This window comes from Temnothorax nylanderi, unplaced genomic scaffold, assembly GCF_030848795.1.
Source record: "Temnothorax nylanderi isolate EJ_2023f unplaced genomic scaffold, tnyl_v1.0 TNYL_tig0034_pilon, whole genome shotgun sequence".
Lineage (NCBI taxonomy): Eukaryota > Metazoa > Arthropoda > Insecta > Hymenoptera > Formicidae > Temnothorax > Temnothorax nylanderi.
Window position 1 is genome coordinate 1,194,358 of NW_027249096.1, and position 24,113 is coordinate 1,218,470.

The window sequence follows — 24,113 nt, forward strand, 5'->3', positions numbered from 1 at the left end:
TCTCTCTCTCTATTCACAATTTATTTATATAATTGAAATATTTAGTTTGAATTTATAAAACTTTGATAAAATTTAATAAAATCTAATTCATTTATTACATAGATAAAAAATAAATACGAATATTGTTTGTTCAATTTTACAGTTTATATTGTATTATTTTATAACATTATTAAATTAAACAAATTTTAGAGAAACTGCTAGAATAATGTAAAAACATACGAAATAAGTCATATAAGGGGGAACAAAAAATAGAGCAGTCCGAGTGTTGATGAGAGTATTAATGGCTAACGGTGGAGCCATCAGCGAACAGGAAGCTTCACATTGATCGTTCTACATTCACTTCGGCAAACAACCATGGCAGTCTGTCGGTGAGCGTCGAATAATTCGCTGCCCCTACTGCCTGTCTAAGCGACACAACACGGTCGAAAAGTTTCGGACAAGGCAACTCCAGCGTTTAGCCCAAAAAGCGGTGCTTACGGGCGAACTCGGCAAACGACGAACATATTCGGAATTCTCTCTTCATAACGCGATACGTCGCGACCTCCCTGACGAACAATGCGCAAACACGCGATAAACAATTCAGTAATTCGCTCGACCGGGTTTTCGGCACGAAAAATCGTATTGCAATTAAAAACTCGCGGATCCTAGACACGATGGTGAAATATTTTTTTTTTAATCTGAATTCAAACGAAAATAGAATTACGAAGTTGACGGGACGTTGAAGTATCGGCTCTTTATTAACACCGAGTAATTAACGTTTTTAGAGAAAGCCGATGAGCGCTTATGTGGGTCGCCGAGATGAGAAGGCAATTGCACGCCCCTTCGCAGCCGTTATTTCATTGGGCGAGGTCGTAAATAAAAACGCGCCAACCCGTTTCTCCCCGACTTCGTCTTCGCGTCCCACATAGTCGCATACTGCAACTATAACTGTAGGAGAAGTGCTACTGTTTGGAGGCGGGAAGAACGGGGTCGGGGATGCTAAAGTGGAGTCTTTCAATTCGCATCCCTCTCTCAAGCTCGATCTCTTCCGTCTCCATCCCGCTATTGCTCGTTGTGCAGCGTTGGCAGAATTCATCTCGGCAAACAAAAATCATATTGCATATATTTGTCGTCTATTATATGAACTTCACGAATCCACGCTGTAGGGTAGTCGATGAAACGTGGATATCAATAGCAGAAGTATTTCTTGAAAGCATGTATTAATTAAATGGCAGCTATTATACATAATTTTTTAATTTTCAATAAATAACGTTTAGTAGTACTAGCGTGGCAAATTTTTTTAAAAACTTGTTTGTATAAAATTTGCTGCAATATAAGTTTTTATCATCTTATGCTTTTACAATTTAATTTATTTGAATATATTATATAGTCGTCTTGATATTAAATAACTTTATAATTCAATTCTCACTTAAATTTTTGGAGAACGACCAATGCTTTGATCATAAAATATATCCTCCCTATTAATTCCTACGTTTCCCGACCACCCTGTATACACGCATATTCACGTTACGATCAATACGTGCGTGCGGTTTATGAAGATGATAGGAATTATCCTCTGCATTATATATACTTAGACAACATGTTACTGTAATATAACTATGTTAAGCAGTAACTACATCGCTTGTTTTTTGGGGATGTAGATCAAACTAACTTAACCTACCCTGTTATATAAAGTAGTTATATCCAGTACTTTGTCAGACATTGCATTTATTGAACATTAAATTGATCCGTTTAATCGAACAAAATTATTCGCATATGTCGAAGTTCTATAATTTAATTTGCGCCATAATTTGCGCATTAGACACGCTTTCGTACAGATTAAACATAAAAAATAATAGCATATGAAATTTCTACAATTATTAACGATTATATTATACTGAAATTGATTATATTATATAAATAATTATACATATTGATTGAAAGACTTTTGAACTTTAAGTTGTATTCTAAAATACATTATTCCCATTATACAATTTTTCCATAATAATTAGTGTTCTTAATTACTATATCTACTAGTTAATATTTTTGCAACAGACCTTTGCTACATAATAATTGAATAATAATTGAATTACGTAACGCGTGTTCAATCCGATATATATAAGCCGATTTCGTGAAAAATGATGGTGATAACAGAGAGTACTCTATAGTCTATACATAATCTATATAGGTATATGTTTTCTTTTTAAAACGTTTAAAACGAATAGCATTTAAACGTAATTTTTTTGCTTTATTAATGGAATATATTAACCCTCCCTCACCCTAATCACAATCTTCTGCACGACTTCCTGTAGGCCAATAGCAACCCGAAAGGAAAGCGAAAGCTTTAATGCAGAAAACTGTTTAACTCAATTTCCTGTAAAATGGTTGGCGCTAATAAGATTCATGCAGAACAAAAGCGCTAACGTAAAACAGGTTACGTGACGCAAATGCACAATTCTCCGGCAGCCGCTCTGCGAAAAGCGTGCAACAATTTATCCCCCTAGTCACTCGAATTTGGTCAGATACGAGAAATTTGGCTGGCCGTAATGCACACTGACACTACCGTGAAACTGAATTTAACGCGCTACGTATCAATTCTTTCACTGCAATTTCGTTGTAATTTTGCCTATATATGTATATATATATACTCTGACCGATGCGTTATCCGTCCCTCGGTTAAAGCATTACCGGATAATTACGCCATTAGCGCGATGATATTGCCCGTTCAAAGTGAAATTAAATATGTTAATTTGCCGCGTTACGTAAATTATTGCCTTGAAAAGAAAAATTGAATATTATAAAAAAATTTTATCCGAGATTGGTATTACTGCAGAGCTTTTAAAATATCCGTCATTACTTATCGCTCGCTCACCATTTTCAAAATTAACATATCACGCAAATCAAATGAGACAAGACGCGGTGGAGAATACAAAAGTAATTTGGACAGAGGCCAGGAGCTAATTCCCGCAATTTGAGTTGATGAAGAAAACGAGACCATTCCACTGACAATGAGTTAAACTTTAGCTACTTCTATCTCCACGTAGTACATAATAGCGAACAGTAAATGCAAATGTATATTGTCATTCATGCAAATGCAATTTTTCTTGTATATCGATATTTATGAAAAGTTATATAAACTGTATGAACTAAATGAACAAGAATATATCGGAAAACAATAAGAGAAACTCTTTTTTTATCTATATTTAGAAAATTGGAATTTTGAAACAGTTAATATCCGAGAATATTCCTTAAATGACTTTGACTAGCTTTATTGATTTATGTTGGTACGTGGACGTATTTGAAGCGCAGGCAATCGCAAATGTTTACCTCTCACGAACACAGAATGCAGGATCAGAGTCAACCAATTATTTCGAGGCACGAACGTCTAGACCAACGCATATCGATCCGTCTCGAGTCTACGAAGATCCGTCAACGGATCCTGCCCTAATAAACATTCATTACCCACCAAGCTAAGATCAACCCTCTAGATATTGGCAACACCGATGGTTTGTACGAGATAGTAAGGATCACAAAGAGAATAAGTGAGGACTCGTATCGATTATGATACATTACCAACATCCATTTTCTTATTATTTTTTATACTACACAATTCCGTAGTTATATGTGAATACGAGATAATTAAACGACGCTATTTAACGACATGCGAGAAACTACCGTTATCTATTAAATAGAAACTAAGAGATTTCTTGTCTGATTTTGCTTTATTCAACATAAACACATAAGAATAATGTTTTAATAAAAATATAAATAACAAAACATGAAATTTAGTAAGCAATAAATATTGCTGATACTTCCTTTGTATATCGCGATCTAAGAGAACGGTCGATGACACATGTGACTTCGCCAAACATTCATTAGTGATCCGAGTATGCCCGCGAGATGTTTGCGAGAGCAGACGTTTGATCAGGACAAGCCGAGATTGCTCAAAGCAAAGCGATAAATTCGCTTCTTCGAAGAAAATCGAAGCACTATGGTGAGAATTTCGTTGTAAATGATAACAGACGACGCGAACGTGTACCATGAACGAAAGAACGCATTCGACGAAAGAGAAAATAGTCTCAAAGACAATTGTTCGAATGTGATACTGTCTCTACATGGAACCTTTTTCCATGAATTCGAAGGCCAAACTAGATTACTATGTCTTATACAATTTCAAGCGATAAAAATCGACGCAACGAGGGCGTATTACTGGACTCAACACTGCTAGAGTGTAATTTTGACAAAATAACGGCACATTGAAGAACATGATGAAACGTAACGATTCACAATTATTTACAATTCTATTCTTGTATTCGGGACGCTCGGGGGAAATTAAATTTTCCATAAATTTTCCTTTATAATCCGCGTGATGGCACGCGCGAAGAACGCGATATATTCTCGAGAATACACAGTTCCTGTCGTCCTCGCGCGATATCTTGCAAGTATTATCTCCCCGTTGAAAACAACGCGGACAGCCCTGGCACGTGTATGACATCTGGAATGAAAGCAATAATGACGGCCGCATCTATTGGCGTATCATCGAAACCGAACGTCCGTGGATTGTGAGATCGTAGGCGCCGTTGTCGTCGGAGCAATGATGTACGCGGTATTACACGAAGTAGGAGGTGTTAACAGTAATAACACATTGGCGGGATCTATAAGAGGTAAAGCGCTGATCAGAATTCTCGGGCACGCATCCCCCTGGATTACCTTCGACGTCCAGCGTCCCGTGGGTTGGCGTTCGTAACGTTGCACAATGTGCCGACAGTTTGTCCGTTCTCCCCTGTGCTAAAATATCCCTCGCGCGATCGAGAGACAGGCTATCGGAAATTGTCCCACATCGCCATTATCGTTAATCAACCCTTATGTTTACGCACACTTACCCACCGTTCGTATTCTCGCACCTCTTGATTATACATCAGTTGAGTGTCAAGAAATGCACGTATATACGCTTTGCTTTATGATATTGGCTTTACCTTGTTTTATCTCCGTACACAACTTACGCTTTGTTTGCGAGCAATTCTGATCTCTCGATAAGTCGTCCGGTACATTATGATATCGAAACGTAACATTCTCTTATTCTCGAACGCGGTAAACTATGTCTTAGCAAAATGCGAAATATGCACCTTCTCCTAAGTTCAATCTCTGGAGATATTCTTCAGCATACGTAATACTTTACTTTCGTAAAGAATCGAGCGTCCTCGCGAAACCGTTTGATCGCGACTGCGAGAGTCTGGACGTTTGTGGTTTATGACTCACAGTATATAGTTATACGCTTTGGCGATATAAGAATGTATGTTGCAACATGCGGTATCGGAAAGCGGAGTGAATGAAAAAACTTACGACTTGCGCGGACAGATGATAGATGATTGCACGGAACACGTAGTAGAACAGAGCTCAATCTTCTGAGCCGAGAGCGAAACAATACGGACGGCTAGTCTGCGATGCGGAAGAAATTAAAAAGTTATTCCCTTGATTTTTCGCATAACGCGAGGCGATAGAGCGCAAGCCATTGATCTTGCCCGAGAAACAAAAACATGCTTCTGCGCTCGTACAAGGATATAGCTTCATTTCGCAATATATCATAATTTCCGAGAATTCATTCGCGAAAAATGTGCGATATAAAAAAGAATAGGGAAAGTCAATCAAGGAGCCGCATCAGACGTAGAGCGCATGAGCGATGCAATTTTTATTTATGACCGCAATGTGTTACACGGAGTTAAACAACATGCAAGGTGTAAGGTCAAATGGAATATGAGTAATAAAACGCGGGAGGGTTGTACCAGTCTAGACCTAGAGTATAGAGATCTAGAGTAGACGAGTTTTCGAAAGTGCGGACTGTGACACCGCACCTCCGGCGACACATATCGGGTATACGCTCGCACACACCCGCACACTCGCGTAACCCTTATACAGTTGACATTCTGAAAAGACGGTACCGTGGTATACGTATAGGGTCGAAGAGACCTCCCGACGGAGAAAAAGGTAACCGTCGCGCTCCAGAGATTCCCTGGCCGACAGCCAAACACCCAACAACCAAGAAACCCTCAGACTCAACTGTATCCACTCCATCCAGGGACTTACGTACCTATCTCTGATCTTTTTCTCTTGTCTTTACGTGCCTTTCGCCCCTATCCTCGTCTCGTCTCGCCTCGCCTCGCCTCACTTCGACTCACCTTCAAATTCCATTTTCTAACTGTGTTTCTACCCCTTCTGCAACCACCACTCACTGGCCCTTTTTGGCTGTCGCTCTAACTACGCCCTGTCACTCCCACGCTATTACTTTTGTTATCACTTTCGTTATCACTCTTGTTTTCTTCAGTCGTCTTTATCTCTGATAATCTCATTCGATCGTCCCTACTCGACGTCCAGTTTTCAACCAGAAACATCCCTCACCCGTCTTCGTTAAGAGAGCCTTGTGCGATGATTAAATAAAGAACAGATCAGTACATCCTCGATTACGAGGAAGAAAAGTCCTTCTCGAGCCGAGGATATCACCCGATCTAAATTGCACGCTTTTCGGCTATTAATCGGCACGTTCTATCAGCGTCCCGAGCGCGGGAAAAGATTATCGCGATGGGATTTACATTGCTTACTTAATTCCGCTTACGTAATTTCCAATCCAGTTATCGTTACCGCGATAATGCTCGTTTCTCTTTGACGATGTTCTGACGGCGACGTATTTAGGTCGGCGGTGTTCTTACACGAGAATATTTCGCGCGGATACACATGTCTCTCGCGTAGTTCCCGGAGATATTTTGCCTTGCAGCGAATAGACCCTTGAAAGTAACGAAGTAACGCGATAAGAATGCAGTGCGGCAATAAAAACGACCTTAACACCTAAATAACTGTTGTCCGGGAGGGAGGAGCGATCGCGAATCTCCGGGAGGACATCAGGTAAAATCGGAGGACGTAGATAAAATCGGTATAGTCCATCGGCAAAATGCGAAAGTCACATCATTAACCGACCAAGCGCATCGACCTAGTTGCTGCCGCGCCATTAGCAGATAATGACACTTTTTCGAGCAAAAGATGGTCGGCCAGACTTCAGTTCCCGTAGATAGAACGTAATCGATCGTTCCCTGCCGACGCGCGGCTCGTTTCGGAGAGAATTTTTCTAAAATCGGCCGAAACAAATACTAATGAAGGAAGACTTCGAAAGTATCTTCAGAGCGACTATATAAAGGAGAAATTGAAATCTCTTAAGGATCACGATAATGATCGCTCATTACCAACTTGATCGCATCGTTCGTCGAACTTCGATAAGGATATTTATGCTTATACAAAAAAATTTTTGTGTTCCGCACAAAGATGTATAGAAAGTCCAGATAATAGAAGAGAGATTGATGAAATTGTATCACAACTTCTTTGTAATAATGAATGATAGTTAAATAAATCGCCTTTTATTTTATAAATAATTATAATAAACCGCGCTTGTAAAATATTTTTAATAATCTTGTAAAATTTTCTATTAGCATAGGTTGTATATTTAATAATTAAATTATAAAATTTATCTAAAATCTGAACATAGTCAGCATATTTAATTTTTTTCACGATAAAAGGAAATTCTTGCGTCGTTGTTAGTGTACTTATATAAGAAGAATTATTGTCTTCTTAGAAAAGTCAATATGAAAATATACATAGTAAATCCTCACACAATGATGACTTACTCTTATTCCAACGGTATTGTCGGAGGGATATGTTCGCTGCATTCGCGCTTGTAACTCGGCACAGCTTATTTCTTCCGAAAGTACCCCGACAGAGGCATGCGGCGCATCCCTTCGTGGGCGTTAATATTCTCGATGGGTGGTCCAGCGAGCCAGGAGCGTCGCTTTCGCCGAGAGGGTGGCTGCTAGAAAATATGCGAGATATCGGAGAACCCTCGATCAGTTGCGCCCACCTTCTCCGTGTTATCACCATGACTACCGGACGAAACAAACGGTAGCTGGCATGGCTGCTAAGCCTCGGCAGCCTGGCAACCAACCTCTCGCCCTGCGAGAATGAACCCGTCGCTTTGTGCTCCCAGCTGTCAGGACTCTCTCCGACCGATAGAGGTTTCTGTACCTAAACCTATCCACCTACCAATGCGCGCGGTTCAACGGAATCGACTCATTCGCATCTGACACGCGCCAATTTATGCTCAGAATTACAAAGGAAACGTTACATCCTGTGTGTTGCAAGCGAGCCTTTGAGGTTTGCGAGTGACGAATGGCAAGGCCGTGTCGATGACACAATGATTCCGATCCCGTTTCCCAGATTCCGGTAACGAACCCGGTCTAAGGTTGGACTGGTGCTGTTTATCGATAATGCTGGGTCGCGATAACAGCTTCACGCGAACGCGTTTACCTCTTTCGTGCGTACGCCGTCAAACAAATTGCCGCACTTTGCATTGTCGTACTTTACATTATAGCTACGATTAAACATTAGACAGTTGTAGGACTCGAATACACACTGCAAATCGAAGTGTTTTAATTAATACACTTTTTTGTAGTCATTTTTTAAACGTTTACTTTAAATAGTTTAAACGCTTTTTCGATTAATTTTATTTTAATTCGGTTTTAGTGTTTTATATTAAGCGTTTAACGCTTGAAAAACTCTTTATGTGTTTTTATATTGAATACGTTTTCTAAACGTTTAAAAAGTGACTACAAAAGTGTATTAATTAAAACACTTCGATTTGCAGCAGAGACTTGTTATATTGAAAAAAAGATTTAATGCTTTATCATAAATATATAAAACACAGAAATCGGTATAAAACAATACAACGATACGCCTTATCAGTGCGTAGTGAGTTATACTTAGAATCCAGTGTATAAAGTAAAGATCCTCGGGGCGTAGACAGTGACAAATTGCTGTAGAAATAAGAGGGCGAAAGCGGTGGTTAGAAGAATCTTATGGGCCAAAACCGATGTAGCGTCGGTATATCAAAGTAAACGAACGAACAAACTATCCTTGTTATTTTTTATTTGGCAACCGCTTCCTCTAGACTCACTCACTAACTCCCATTATATTCAGCCTCGTTATTGATTCAATAGCCAATTTTCGCGTTGTGCGAAAATCTCTCTTCCAGCGCAGAAAAGATATTCGTTTTGCGTTACAATCGTCCGACAAAAAGAGCTTGTTATCGTTTCTGTTAAAAGATAGAATACATCCCGATTGATTATCTTTGTGTGGAGTTATCAATGGGAAGAGATATCTTTTTACATGCTTCGCGTATATAATAAAAACCAACTATACGCAATACGAACGCGTATACAACAGTTAAATGTTTCGGAATAATTCGTCGGTCGATGACGTTTACGGATAGAGAGAGAATTAAGCATTATCCGATAAAGAGATTTAGCGATTATCTTATGCTGGCGACCAAGACGAGAGCGTCAGACGACTGCGGTCGATAGCAGGACGTTACTGACGGTTACATTAGTCATGAACGCATTAACTATACAGATAAAAGGAAGGCAGCTCGCGACGACCCATCAACTAGAATATGCATGACGCTACGAACCGACAGACCGGAGACCACGCACGGCGAACGAAGACTAAATCGAATGGCAACGTCAGCCTGCCATCGGGCAGGAAAGAAAGTTTGAAAATTAATTATGCATGCGCGCGCGTCGCTACTCGTTGATACCAGAGCCTCTACGAATTCGTCTCGACGATTGCACTTATCACTCTTCCGATTTGTCTGTTCGCGTACTCCACACATCTTTGACACAAACCCTTAACGTTTTCAATTAATTGAAATGCTTTGTCAATTCTGTCGACGTGATCTCCAATTTTTACCTTTATATCGATCGTTTTCACAATATGTTTTAAAAACATAAGACATAACTAGAAACGATTGTAAGTACGCACCCGTTTTGATCGTTACATTTAAATAATTTCGCAGACACTATATTCGAAACAGGGTTAAAGCACTTGCGAATACGAGAACAACTTACGTTTAATAAACTCAATTATCTCGTCGCATGACACAGGTCAAGTTGCCGAGAGTAGAGGAATATCTGTGTCCGCCGCAGATCCTGTTACCTGTCTAAGTAATTAAGCAGTAGTTACGGCGGCATATGTTTCAGCGAAATGCCGCAGTATGCAACAGCCATGAATCAAATGCACAGAAAATTGGAACACGCTCGGAATGTATCGAAGAATTTCTGTGTTCGCGCTACATTATACTTTAGCGCAGAATGATGCAGAGAATATCTAGCATTACCGTCGGATTAATTGAAGAACATAATTTTGGTGCTAATTATCTGTTAGTCCAATTATCGTTAGATAACCATTATCAGATTATTATTAATTATTAAAATTCCGAAATGTTGCGTTTATTTTTCTCGAAATGCTCGTATCGCAATGTGTCTTGAGCGCGGAGATTGTTACATCAGCGCTGATAGAGTAAGGCGTTAGCGGGTGTTTGTAATCGCACATCATGTGGTTGCTCGCGGATGGTAGTTTGGAAAGCGGCGTTTGTATCGCCGTTAACCGGTGCAAGACGGATGCGCTACTCGATTGCCGAGTGTGACTTTATGCAGCAGAGCATTAAGGACAAACGTTTCGCTGTGTGTTGCAGAGTACTTGATGTCAGGAAGTCCACGGAGTTATCCAGCACGATCCCCGGGGGTCGCTTCCACGCCAACCGTGACCAGGTGAGTTAGTACGCCTCCCGCGAATTTCGCCAATCCGGTATACGCGAATGTGCGACGTCGTCTCTCTCTCTCTCTCTCTCTCTCTCTCTCTCTCTCTCTCTCTCTCTCTCTCTCTCTCTCTCTCTCTCTCTCTCTCTCTCTCTCTCTCTCTCTCTCTCTCTCTCTCTCTCTCTCTCTCTCTCTCTCTCTCTCTCTCTCTCTCTCTCTCTCTCTCTCTCTCTCTCTCTCTCTCTCTCTCTCTCTCTCTCTCTCTCTCTCTCTCTCTCCCTCCCTCTTGCGCGCGCGCGCGCGCGACTCGCAAATATGACACATCCATATTCCAACCGGAATAACATAGCGTAGATTCCCGTAAGGGCGCGAACGAGTAAGCGGATTTTTCTCGCTGGAGCAGCAAATCGGTCAGCCTTATCGGTTTTACCCGCTGGCTGGGTTTTACGTGGTTGAATTAAGCCCTAGCAGCTACAAAGAATCGATGGCCCGCGACTGATTCGTTCTGAAACCGTGAACACATCGTGACGTTCGATGGTTTTCGACCATCATGTATCGCGCCTCGCAGATTTCATTATCGTTGCGTAAACTAACGGCTTCACACGATTAAAGTCAAAGATATAATTTTGACAAAATCACCGAATTTATTGACAATTATCTGACGAAATTACTTTTAACACTTGTAACGTTTGACACTACATAAATATACAAACCATTGAATGCATTCTGCACTCGATGATGATTTTTACGCATATACGAGCGACTTAAACGAGCAGAGGCCGTTTTCTTCGCGATCACGGGGAATGTCTCCGCGACAAAACTCGAGTACGAAAAGTTTCGAGAGTCTAAATCAATCGGTCGGGAAGAGAAGACGGCCAAGAGCGCAGTAAGGAAGCGCGATAAGTACAGAGAACTCCGCGACGATCCCAACCGATGGGAGGCAGTTGAGAGAAAGGCAGGAGGTAGAGAAAGAGACACGTTTAAAGATGTTCCAATTCAAATGAGTTGAACTTTTAAAATATTTAGAATGTTGAACAGGCCCCGTCCCAGGCATTTCCATTTCGCTCCTCCGTCCCTTCTCACGCCAAGCGTGCCGGTCGATCGCCGTCGGTGACGCGCACGAAATTTCGAATTAGTTCGCTCTTTATTCTACCTCATTACCGTCCCTCAGCATTCCTCCTACTTTCTTTTCTCAAGCAACTAATGGCCCACTACGTGCCGCAATTCATATTTCATCGCTCGCACGCGGAATGTTTCTGAGCGACTTCGCCATACTAATATAGCTGATATCTTACATTGTGATTTTATTTTATATGATTTTATAAGTACGATAAAAATATTTCTATTCGTAATTAAATTTTCGAAAAAAAGCACAGGAGCAATTCAGAAATAGTACGGTCACGTTAATTATGTAGCGTTCTCGCAACCAGCGTTATTTCAATAGTCTATCACATATAAGAATTTAAATTAGATACCTATATCACGCAATTATACGATATGATTATATGAATAATAAAATGATATCGATGTTTTATGAAACATCGCTCGCAGCTTGGATTATCCGATTTATGTCCCATGCCAGTATTAAGAGGCTCTCTCGGCGGAATTAATGCATTCGCTATCATTCTTGATTTCCTAAACTCTCTCGAATTATATCTGTACAGCGATGCATACGACTATCTGTCTCGTATATAGCTTAGGTAATATTAATTAACTTATTAGTAGTGATTGACACGAGATTCTTGCTTCGCATTACGCATTCATAGATAGTCACGCGAGTTCGTCGGTCTTTTCTCGAGGATCTTGAACTCTACTCAGGGGTATCGATCTCATTCTATACTTACGTCGCACGATAGCGTTGCTATTTTGAATCCTATAATACCTAGGCAAAGTACTTGGATATAAGACAACATTATTACCGTCATGTAAAGCTCGCTTGTTTGATAATTCAACCCCGGTATATACGAGGCATTCTATTGACATATCATCGCTGCAATTTGCTGCAGCGATCTGTTAACGGTGATCACGTGATCTCTTTAATCATAAAGGATACGAGACCATTACGCAGGAACTGACTAACAGAAATAGGAAAATTGAATCGAAAGATACCGTCACTTCCGAACGATAATAGCATCGACCCTTAACGCTTTTCGCAGTTTTTCACTGTCTCTCGGCCGTATAATTTTTTTTTCTCTCCTCGAGAGAAAGCGCGTACCAGTCTCGGCAAAATGACGAGAGAAGGAAGGGCCATCGGTGTCACCGGAAACAGCAGGTCAGCGAGACGGAAGGTACTCTGTTGCTGAGGCAACGCGGCTAAAAGAACACGCGCGGCCCTTGTCCGAGAGAGCGAAAGAGAGTTTCCTCCCTCGTTCCATCCTTCCTTTTACTCGTCCTCCATCCGTTACGCCTTACCCCGACTTCCTTCTAAAGACTGCTAACGACCGAATTCGCCGAGAACACTGATCACGATAGCTCGGTGCTCACAGAAAATCGCAAACTTTTTCCCAGTACAAAATATAGCACTCGATATTTCGGAAAGATCAAATAAATTCTTTTTGCACGGTTTCTATATTTACTCATTTAACATCGCCTCTGGCAATATTAAACAGTTAAAATACGTACACGTTAGCAGATAATTTTGCATCAGAAATGTGCGTATTACCTATATAGATCAATCTGTCACTTTTAACTTTTCAAGATGTAGAAATGCATGCTGGTAGCTTTTACTTTTTTCCGTTATCTTTGCGAAATAATAAAGATTATAAATAAAATAATGAATTTTATTTATTAATCGAGAATGCGATAGAAATATATCATTATTAAGTCATTATTTTTGTAAGTTTATCTTTTCCTCTTTTTATAGTATACATTACAGACATCACAAGCTTGATATTGATTTATATATCTATCAAAGAAAGTAATATGTTTTTTACCTTTTTCCTAGTCAGAATAAACGGATACGGTCTTCGTCGTGTTTCGAATGATACGCGAAAGAAGACAATCGCTTTTCTATAGTATTTATCGCTTATAAACTGCAACAACGTGATTAAAAAAGACACTCGCTACACTTGACCGGCGATAAAGACTTGTTTTTCTATCTTTTTATTTTTCTTCTGAACGTTCCATCTTATCTTTTCTTGCCTTACTATTTTTCCTATCGGTTTCTAATTATAGAATCGATCGGAATAGCGATCATTGTTTTTGATGCCTGTAAAAAAATTAGTACCGTTTCCAAAAAAGATTTTCGAAATTATATCAAGTTTATTTTTGTGAACACAATTAGTATTATGATTTCTGCAAAAAAGATAAGCTATAATCACAACATATCATCGCGGAAAAATATTAACTGCGCTTGGCTATACTCCTTCTATTATTTAAAATAGTTAAATTTTGCACATATTTTAATTGTCAATATTTATTACCTAAAAAATATTTTAAATTTTTGCATGTTTGTAAAAGTATATAGAAAAAACACGAAAGATCTGTAGTCAGTTTCATAAACTGATCGATTAAGAGACTAAAAGAATACACTGACAGCATAATTTCTTTTTACGGAGCGTAAAACGCAAAAAATTCGCTACATTTTTCTTGAAATATCGGCAGCGTGTTTTACAGAGCAAGATGACCGGTGACGGTAGAATTATGGTGAACGTAGATAAGACCTCAAGAAATTTATTACTCAAAGAGTGCTGAAACGTAGTGCCCTTCCTTTCAATCTTTTATCTTTTATTTCAACTGCAACCTGATTTCTCATGATACATATTTCTTTACGTTTTCCGTTGTTTGTTTAATGATGAAAATATATGTAACTCCTGCTGCGTCCCAGAGAGATGTTAAATTAGATGTAAATGACAGAAAAAAAATGGAGGAATACATCTCAATCCGAACAAATTCACGGTTAAAGCAGGTCGACACTCAAGTGCGCTTCGTTTAACTCTGTATTACGTTCCTTAATTCTCCAGGTCGCCTCTGCACTGTGAAAAGTAAGTTGTTTACCATGCATCCTTCCCCTACGTACCCCGGCTGCTCGGTGCTGCTACGGTTACGGGTATGCTTTTGTCTCTCCGCGGAGCGACGGCGGAACTATTTAAATTAATCAACATGGAAACCTTAATCTCGCCCGACGTCTTAATCCCAGCTTCAATTTGCGCGCGAGACTCGGGCTTCTCCTCCTCTTAAACTTTCCATCCGCCCTACCGAATCGAGCCTCGTTCAGCAGCGCGCCTTTCACGAAGCCAAATTTAAAATGTTTTCTTCTTTTTCGCGGAGTGTATTCTCGTCGCTTCCTCTGTTTAGGCTACTTTAGGCTACACTAAATTTTTGCGTGATTTTTTTGTGATAAAGTTGTTGTAAGCTAGAAATGAATACATTATTAATCTTCTTGTATTTTTATAAAGTATTTATAAAAATTAACATATTATTATAATGATTCACACAATTTTTTGTCTTGTAGAAGACAGAGAGAGAGAGAGAGAGAATAAAAGAAATTGCATGATTTTAATAAAATACGAAAGAAATAAGAATAAGTCGCATTTTTCGCAATAATTTTTATTTTTATTTTATTTTCTTGATTTATTAAAATTACTATTATTGATTTATTAATGTCGCACACTTTTATTTGTCTTAAAATTTAAATTTAATTAAAACTTCGTCAAAAGAAAAAGAAAGTAAGAATAATGAATTTATTTGCATAAATATTTTTTATTAGAACCAAAGATAAATTTTATTTCTTAAATAAGCATTAGATTTAATAATTTGTTTTAAATAAAATATTTAATCAATTATTTAAATTTTTATTAAAAGAAAAAATTAAATAATTTGCGTGTATAACATTAAAAATTTGCTATTAGTAATAGATATATTTTAGTTAATAAACAAAGTTAATCTTAGAGCTAATAAAAGATAAGTTCGCGAATATGTATAATGAAATAATTTGCAGAACATGAGATAACAGTATTTGTCAGTATTGATTTGAAATACAAGGAATAGAGAATATTTAACGTTATTTTTATATTATAATACGAAATAAACGTATTTCGTAGCAGCGACGAGTTTGTTGACATACGACACTTGTTTTCGTTTCGCTCGACGCGGCGCGCTGTTTCACAGCAAGGGCTATGGTATTATATTATTCTTACGGCATCACTCGAATGAACAGGTCGCTGTGTGAGTCGCTCTGTGCGTCGTAACGCACAGTCGTTCTTATTCACTGAAACGCGATCAAGAAAAGTATTGCAGAAGCATTTCATACCAATTAGTGATGATAAATGTCAATTCCACGTCAATTCCACGATCAACGACTCATGAACAGATGGCAGTTTTTCAAGGCAGATATTTTATTTATCGGTACAAAACTTGAAGTGCTGTGTGATGAAAATAATATCATTTTGCGATATTTAAGAGATAATTATTTCTCTAAAACTTCGAATATATCTCGCGCCTCGTTTTAAAAATTTATTACCTACTTCATTCGCCCTTTAGACTGACGTCTTTTTTAGACTGAAGTGAGAGTGAGAAGTGTTTTTACATATATGTATGTTACAAGAGTAAGTAAAAAAACTGACAAGAGGTATTTCAAAATCATATAGCATATATGTATATTCTCTTCAATATATTTCATAAAAAAGCATGTTAATGATTATTTTGTATTTATTTTTACAGTGCGTTATTTATATGTTAATCTATCCATCTTTAATTATTACATAATTTGGCTTTATATTATTTGAGCTGAAGTAAAATGAAATCTGATAACCGTTTTGTCGCGTTTGTAACATTGTGGGAAATCGTATAATACTTTCGTTTACGAGAACACTTTCAGAGAACACTTTCACAGTTTGTTTCTAATCAAAGTGATTATTAAACCACTTACGTTTCAAAATACAAAACTTTATTCTGAATATCTCATCTTATACGGTTTTATTCATAATAACGATTATAGATATGGGCCTTAGCTGCGGACAAAAGAAAGATAAAAAATAAGCATTATTCGAGAAGCTATGTAGAAACAAATTACGCGATTTGCTTATGCATTTCTATGCATCTCATCATGAATCCAATGCTATTACACCAAGAAACATTAGAGATAAGAAGTATTAAAAAGTAATGTTGGCGGACATTACCATTTGTAATGGGGACACAGAGATTTACTCATTAAGCTCACGAGAGGAACTGAAAAGATAGAATGTATAGAATACAATTCGTTGTCTCTATGAGAGGCAATTTTTCTCCTAGGGCTGCGCTTATCCGTCTAAATATTCTAACGTTGTTTTAAATCCAAATATCGTACGTTACATACAAATGGGATATTCAAATTGTTTTCGCGACACAGAACGATCGCTGCATGAAAATTGAGTACACGGGTTTTTAAACAGTTACATATCCGAAAATCCATCACAGATAATCCCGAGCGATAAATCGTGTACGCTTCAAACGGTAAGCATTTATTGGTTAGGTCACGCGTGCGCGTAAGTACGACAAAGGCGTGAATTCGGGCCACGCAAGCGAAGAATAAAGCGACAGCTATAAAATGGTGACACGTTAACTTCGCCTGTTCCCCCGCTGCAATTAGCCAAAGAATCCTTATCGTGGCACTCGACGAGGGTGGTAATTGACCGGCAGATAGGGACGTGGGAAACGTATCATCCTAATTTTAGATCGCCACACACGCACTTCGTGGCCCGTAGAAGGGGAAAAAAAGAATACGGGCGCGACGAGAGGGTGCGCGTCGTAATGTCGGTACGTTAATAAAAATCCAGGTGGTTCGCGTGACACGGCGCGATACGATCAGCAGTATTTTCGGCAGTAGATACGCGCACGTGCGCACTCTTCGCGACGTTTCGCACCTGCCGCGCTTCATTTCGCTATGCATGCGAAAAATTTTTCGAGACATACTCGTAAAAGCCGCAGGTTATTCTTAGTGACGTGGCTAAATGGAGTAACTCGGAGTTTGAAAGTCGCGCATGCACGCACGCCCCGCCATGAGAGTAATATACGAACGCGAAATATGAGAATGAAAGTGAAAACGAAAATAACGAAATGCAACACAGCGAGAGTATAATTAAAAGATAGAACTTTCTATTTTCTCAGTTAATTTCATGTTTCACATGTTTTATTCACATACTTTACATAACAGTTATTAAATGAGATACAAAAATGTATTGAAATCCGATATAAATTAAATTCGCGCTTCGTATCTCCAGGTACGCCTATTTTAAAGCTGTACGCTTTTTCTCGCTGACGTAACCGCGTATAATTTAATATTTAATTATTTGTAACGCTCTAGCAGGCTACACGTTAGGAGGAGTCCCATGTGCTTTGTATGTGCAAAGAACGAACGTCTCTTGAGAAGGGCGCGAAAACGGAAAGTAGGTCACTGGTTACCAGTGCAGACTGGAAAGTACGAGTGACATCGCACTGGGACAAATTTGCATGAAATGCTTCCGCGAGCAGGAAGACCATTCGTTTGGTCGACACGTCTCTTGCGCCGCGCGCGCGCCTTAAAACCACCAAGTTTCAAAGCGTGTGGCCGCGCGCCGTAATCCCTGCCATTCGCTCTCAAATTCTCGGATATGCGCTACGGACGTGAATCTCACCTTCTCGCAATATTATCTCGCCAACGACGGAGATTTATTACGATTTCTCAGCTGTTACCGAAAGCTCTCAGGGAGTACAGTTACAATGTATTTGATATCTTGAAATCGCTACGGGAGAGATTGCTAAATACCGAGTTATTAGTTTGATTGATTTATTTTAAACTTCAATACAATTGGAGATACATATATCTCCAGAGAGAGAGAGAGAGAGAGAGAGAGAGAGAGAGAGAGAGAGTATATCTAAATATTTGAGAATGAAATAATTTATAACTTATCAATATAGATATATATAGGCATTTGTGTAAAGAAATTTATTATCCTAATTTCTCGCAATATTATCTCGCTAACGACGGAGATTTATTACGATTATTTATCAGCTGTTATCGAAAGAAATCGAATACAGTTACAACATATTGATATAGCGAAATCATTATGGTGGGATCGCTGAACACCGAGTTATTGATTTAATTGATTTATTTTATATTTTAATATAATCGAAGATATATGTAGCGCCATGTATTTCCAGTATCTACCTAAATATATCATGGTATCTAGAAACTAAATAATTTACAGCTTATCAATGTAGATATAAACATTTACGTAAAGAAATCTATTGAGATTGAAAAACTGCGAGTCATTTAGCGTACATTTTTATAAGGGATCTATTTACGACGGCTTAGAGAACATCCTTGCGGGAAGTCGTATCATCGCGAGCGCAGATTTATACGACTGAAAAGTTCTAATAACACCCCATGGTATCCAATGTAGATGAACTATAAAGCACGTTAGTGTGTGGAACCGAGAAGTAGAAGCGCCGTTCTCTCTATGAGCTCCATGTGGGGTTTAACTTTGCGTTCTATAAGAATAGCTACCGCGTGCCCCATAACGGTCAAACTTTTAAATATAAACCAAATCCCCCGTATATCACCTCTTTATTGTAAAATATTGTCAATACGCGATAAACTTTGTCCCCTGCCTGATTGTCGGTTTTATCGACTGTGACGCGCGTCGGTCATTAAGCTGATGGCATCCGGTGACCATCGACCCGATCGTTAATTTTTACAAGCAGCTCTATTTTTAATTCATCAAAAACATGTAATATATGATATAAAATATTAATCTATATAAATCATTGAACCGCTCACATAGACATTAATTCAGCAATTAATACAAAACTCTCAACATGAATACAATTGGATAATTTAATAATGGCTCTTATTTATTTTCTTATTTATCATCCTTGTGAATACTAATGGAATACATAATGAGTTTTAAACTTGATTATTTTTACAAGATGTTAAGAATTATATCTACAGCAAGTAAATTGAAAATTAGATGTGTAAAATAATGATAATATGTCAGCGTTGACAAAGTATACATATTATAAGGTCTATGTATGTATATTTCATGTAACATTCATATACATTACGTACAACAGAGATTGCTGGCTTAGCATTAATTTCACAGTAAGTGTTACACCGTTGTTACCTGATGTTACCGGCTACCGTAAATCCTTTGCGCTGCGATCTAATTTCCAGTTTGGCACCTTGCGCGCCTCGCATTACTCTTGACCATAAAGCTCGCTACCCATAAACATTAATCTGCCTTGCCACACGCGTGTCCGTCATAATCATAATTGATGGTATGTTAATTACAATTTATGCAAAAACCTCCTCACCTGCGCGAGCTACATGCCGCGGTAATTTCCGAAAACGTCGCTTAAATGCTGATGCTAACGCAACGATCCACAAATTACGTCTCAGTACATTTCGCGTATCTGTATGCGCGCCGCGATGCCTCTATTGAGCACATATTATGTCAGATGCATGTCTTACAGTCGCCCACTGTGCACGAATCAAATTCGATAACTCGCGTATTTGGTGCAAAATGACAAAATATCGCTTTATCTATTAGGATAAGAAGATAAAAAGGAAAAAGGATAAAAATCAAACGAAATAAATAAAATAAAACAAATAAGTTGGCTCGGGTTATATATTTGTTCTGTTAAACTTTTTATACTAGCAAACAAAAATGATTTAAGCCCCTGATATTACTAAAACCAAGCAGAAAACAAAAAGAAATAAAATTTTAATATTTTATAATTTATTAAAGTTTCGCGTTTATTACTCTCTCAAAACACTGCTGTTGTGAATTAACTCATCATTACGTAACACTGTCCAATTAGAAAATGCAGTTACGCAATTTTTCTGTTCGTGGCACTACCGCGAACAGATATAAAGAAGAAAAGTTTCCTGTTTGTTTGATGGGATAACAGAAAACTTCATGAACGGTAAACAAAAGCAGCGAATTGATGGAAACGTATATTTTAAGAGATTATAAGTAATATAAAACTGAGTGCGCGACGAGAGAAACTAACGGATTGTTGTTTCGTTCTATCGCTATATTTAGAAACTTCTAAAAGTATTGTTAGAGCTAGTTGCACAGCCTGTACTTGCACGGAAAGCGGAGTACGTTTCCGGCTAGGTACGCGAAAGAGCGTAATGCGTCTCCAATTTCAATTATCTGCCGGAAAAATTTCTCTGTCCCATTCGGACTCTTTTGTTTTTCTCTTAATGGGCTCGCATCGAATTACCAGGATATTTATTTACTCGTACAATTCTGAGGATCTCAAGGGGCGAGATCAAAGCTCGCGGGCTTTCTTCCTCAAACAGCACTTCAGAGGAAGTTATTCTCAGATGACTTTCGAAATTCAGGCAAGATAAATAACCGAAAATAGATGCATTGTTAGACGAAGTTCACGTGAAACATTAAGTATAGATAGCACTGAAAATTTTTTCGGTCACCTTTAGAACTTTCATATATTTTTAACTATATTTTTAACTTTATATATATATATATATAATAATTATTTAATTTTTATGTTCAATAAATTATTTAACGTGATAGTGATAAAAGAAATTAATTTACAATTATATAAATTTATATAGTATATAGTTAATGCACTATTGTATATGTCAGTGTAAGAACAATCCAATACAGACAAAACTTATCGCGCGAAGGAGTTTGAGGAAGAAAGAGTACTGTCGTACCAGTTACGATACATGCAGCGAGAACTGTAAGAAAGAAGAAATGTAGCGCAAGAAATCGGAGAACAGAGAAAGAGTGAAAAAGACATTAGGAGATTTATCAAGTCTGAGAACGAAATGCGAAGGGAATGCGAAGGGATCCCTCCTTCTCGTGACTGCCGAGTATCAACTGCTTTCCGCAGTCGATATTACTGTTCGCCGGGCACGCGGCAAGAAGAAACGAAAAACAATCCATGAAACGCGAGAAACATCGCGAACGATATTTGCGACGCGGGGCACACTCGATTGGCTCGCATGAGTTTTTCCAATCCGATGAAAAGCTCCACCAGGATGCACATCGTCCGCTCGTTCGACCCGCCAACGTTAAAATCCCGAGAAGTCGAGCCTTTCATTTTTTTTTTCGCTTTTATGAAATGAACGAACGTCACTGTTGCCTAATATAATTATACGCTGTGAAATAAAGAAAATTGCCTCTCTTCGAGCCGTTAGGGGGTGGGTCGATTCTTGGTTCGCCTATTACGTTGAGCGGCGCCATATTAAGTTCTTCCTCTAACATCACGCTCGCTTTTTGTCTCGCTGCCCCTTTCCTCCTTCTCCTATTTCGACTTTATATCTTGTTCCTCTTATCTTCTCTCCTTTATCCACGATTTTACAGCGAAGTTCGTTACTTCTCTTTACTTGCATTACGTTCTAACTCGAGAATACATGCACAGATTCAATTGTCCCTGCTCTTATTTTTACTGTTTATACAAAAGCTGTAAGAAAGCTGTACTTCTTTCAACAGGATTTACCCATATTTTAATGTTAATTAATGTTTATTAATTTATCAATTAACGCATTTTGTCAGTATCCGTGAAAAAGAGAGAGCTTCATATTTAGGAATAATTTAAACTTCACAATTACGAACAATTCCATACAGCAAAGTTACGAACCCCCGCACACCTTGTGAAAGGGAATAAAGATAATAACAAGACGTGTTTATACTAAAGCTGGGTAGTGGCGGAATATTCGAGCGAATCTTGAGTCATAATAAAACTTGATTTCCGCCCGTTATAAAGATACATTAGCGTTATTTTACGCGGCGCCGCGGTATTCACGGTTTCCTTTCTTCGTGCGCCATTATTCTCCTCGACAAGTGTGTTTTCTGCCCGTAACTTTCGCGAAGCATTAATCGCTCGTTTCCCAGTAAGAACGCAAGCGAGGACGAGGTAGGACGAGCGGCAAGATTTGGATGCTGAGGGTATACGAAAGAAGAGAAGGCAAGAGAAAGCGAGAGAAACGTGAATAATTTTTTTACATGGCTTTACATCGATCTGCAAGATTGAACCAAAAAATGGGTAGAAAGTAATCCCCCAGGAAATATAAAGTACAGTAACAGATTATTTAAAGAGACAAAATTAACAGTCGTCTATATCAATAGCATTTTATGTTAATTTTATTCGAAATTAAAATGTAAATGTAAAAAAAAAGATTTTAGAAAGATTGAATGAAACGGCGAATATATAGTGGAAATAAATTTGTACAAGTAAAATATGGAGTCCTCTATATACGAAGACTCCATATTTACACGAGCTTGTCTCTCCATTCCTTTAAAATAGAAAGAAACCTTCTAGGAAGGAAGGAAGAGAGAGATGTTGACGCGTGGCAGGCTATTTAGCAACCGAAATTTTTGAGCCTGGCGAACTCGACGAGTTTACGAGCTGCCGTTTGGAGAGCCGTTTCCCCGCGACGTCGTTACAGCATACGACCCGGGTCGAAACTTCCGCTTTTCTTTTTCGGGGGTGCGAGGGCGATACGCCGGAATCTAAGATCACGCACGTCCCCATGCCAACGCGTAAGAGGTCTCTTGAGACGCGTCGCTTCCGAGCTATTAGGAGTCACCCGAGGATCCGCGGAATTATTTTAAAGTGCCTCGACTTATCTCGGACGGGAGAAAAAACGTCGGCGAGCCTTGATGCACCGAAATATCGCGCCTGGCAATTTCGAGGACACCGATTTATCTCGACCGTTCCCACACACGACCCGCACGTGGTGATCTTTTATTATACACAGAATACGTTATATCGTGGAGATAACGCGAAGACGTCTCTGTGATTTTTCAATGTCCCCTTAGTTGAAAAAGCGTAATCAGTAAAAAAAAGTCTAAAAAATACTAACATGCAGAATGTCTCAGAGAATTTGTAACATGTAAAAATACTTGTTGCTATATCAAAAAACTTTATTTCGCTTGATTGACAAATAATCGATATTACTTCTTTATATGAAAAAAAGATTTATGCATATAGAACCACCGTTGACATCAAACTGATCATATATATATATATATATTTTTTTAAATGAGTTTGTAAAGTCGCGCAATCTGTAAAAGTCATTGCCGTATCAAGTATATAGAAGCAGCGACGTGTTCTCGCGATTTTCGTCGTTTCTCTGGCAATCGCTTTCTCCCCGTTCAAATTTTATTTCCCAGCGACGAATTATCGGCATTGATTGCCGTCAAGCCCCCGATGTATCTCTCCTTTTGTCAGCTGTAGGCCGCTTGACGAGATATTGTGTAAACCGGACATTGGTAAATTGAATCATCTGTCTGTGTAACTTAAAACATGAAGATGTTACATAGGTGATATTATAGGTGTAAGTAAGTTGTGTATGTATAGGATATATCAAGAGTTTCATATTTTTTATCTGTCTGTATATTGTAAATGCTCCGGCAAAGTTACTTCATACTATTCTCTTTTCTTAAAAAATTTGTTGAGATTTTTATTAAACAATTGCAATGCATAATTACCTTTCTAACGGATAAATTGATGGAAGTTTAAGATAAAAGTTCTAAGGCATTTTTTACGTTCTTTGTTCTCAAACTTAAT

At 38.5% G+C, this 24,113-nt stretch overlaps 1 protein-coding gene across 7 annotated transcripts in view; it reads left to right on the plus strand.

The window, feature by feature from the left end:
• The window catches only part of Ten-a (tenascin accessory), a 442,890-nt gene that overhangs the window by 266,314 nt on the left and 152,463 nt on the right, over positions 1-24,113 (plus strand). For all 7 annotated transcript variants that reach the window (XM_071703188.1, XM_071703191.1, XM_071703193.1 and 4 more), the window contains one exon: positions 10,547-10,622. In XM_071703188.1, coding sequence (XP_071559289.1) covers positions 10,547-10,622 — 76 coding nt within the window. The remainder of the gene's footprint in view (positions 1-10,546; positions 10,623-24,113) is intronic.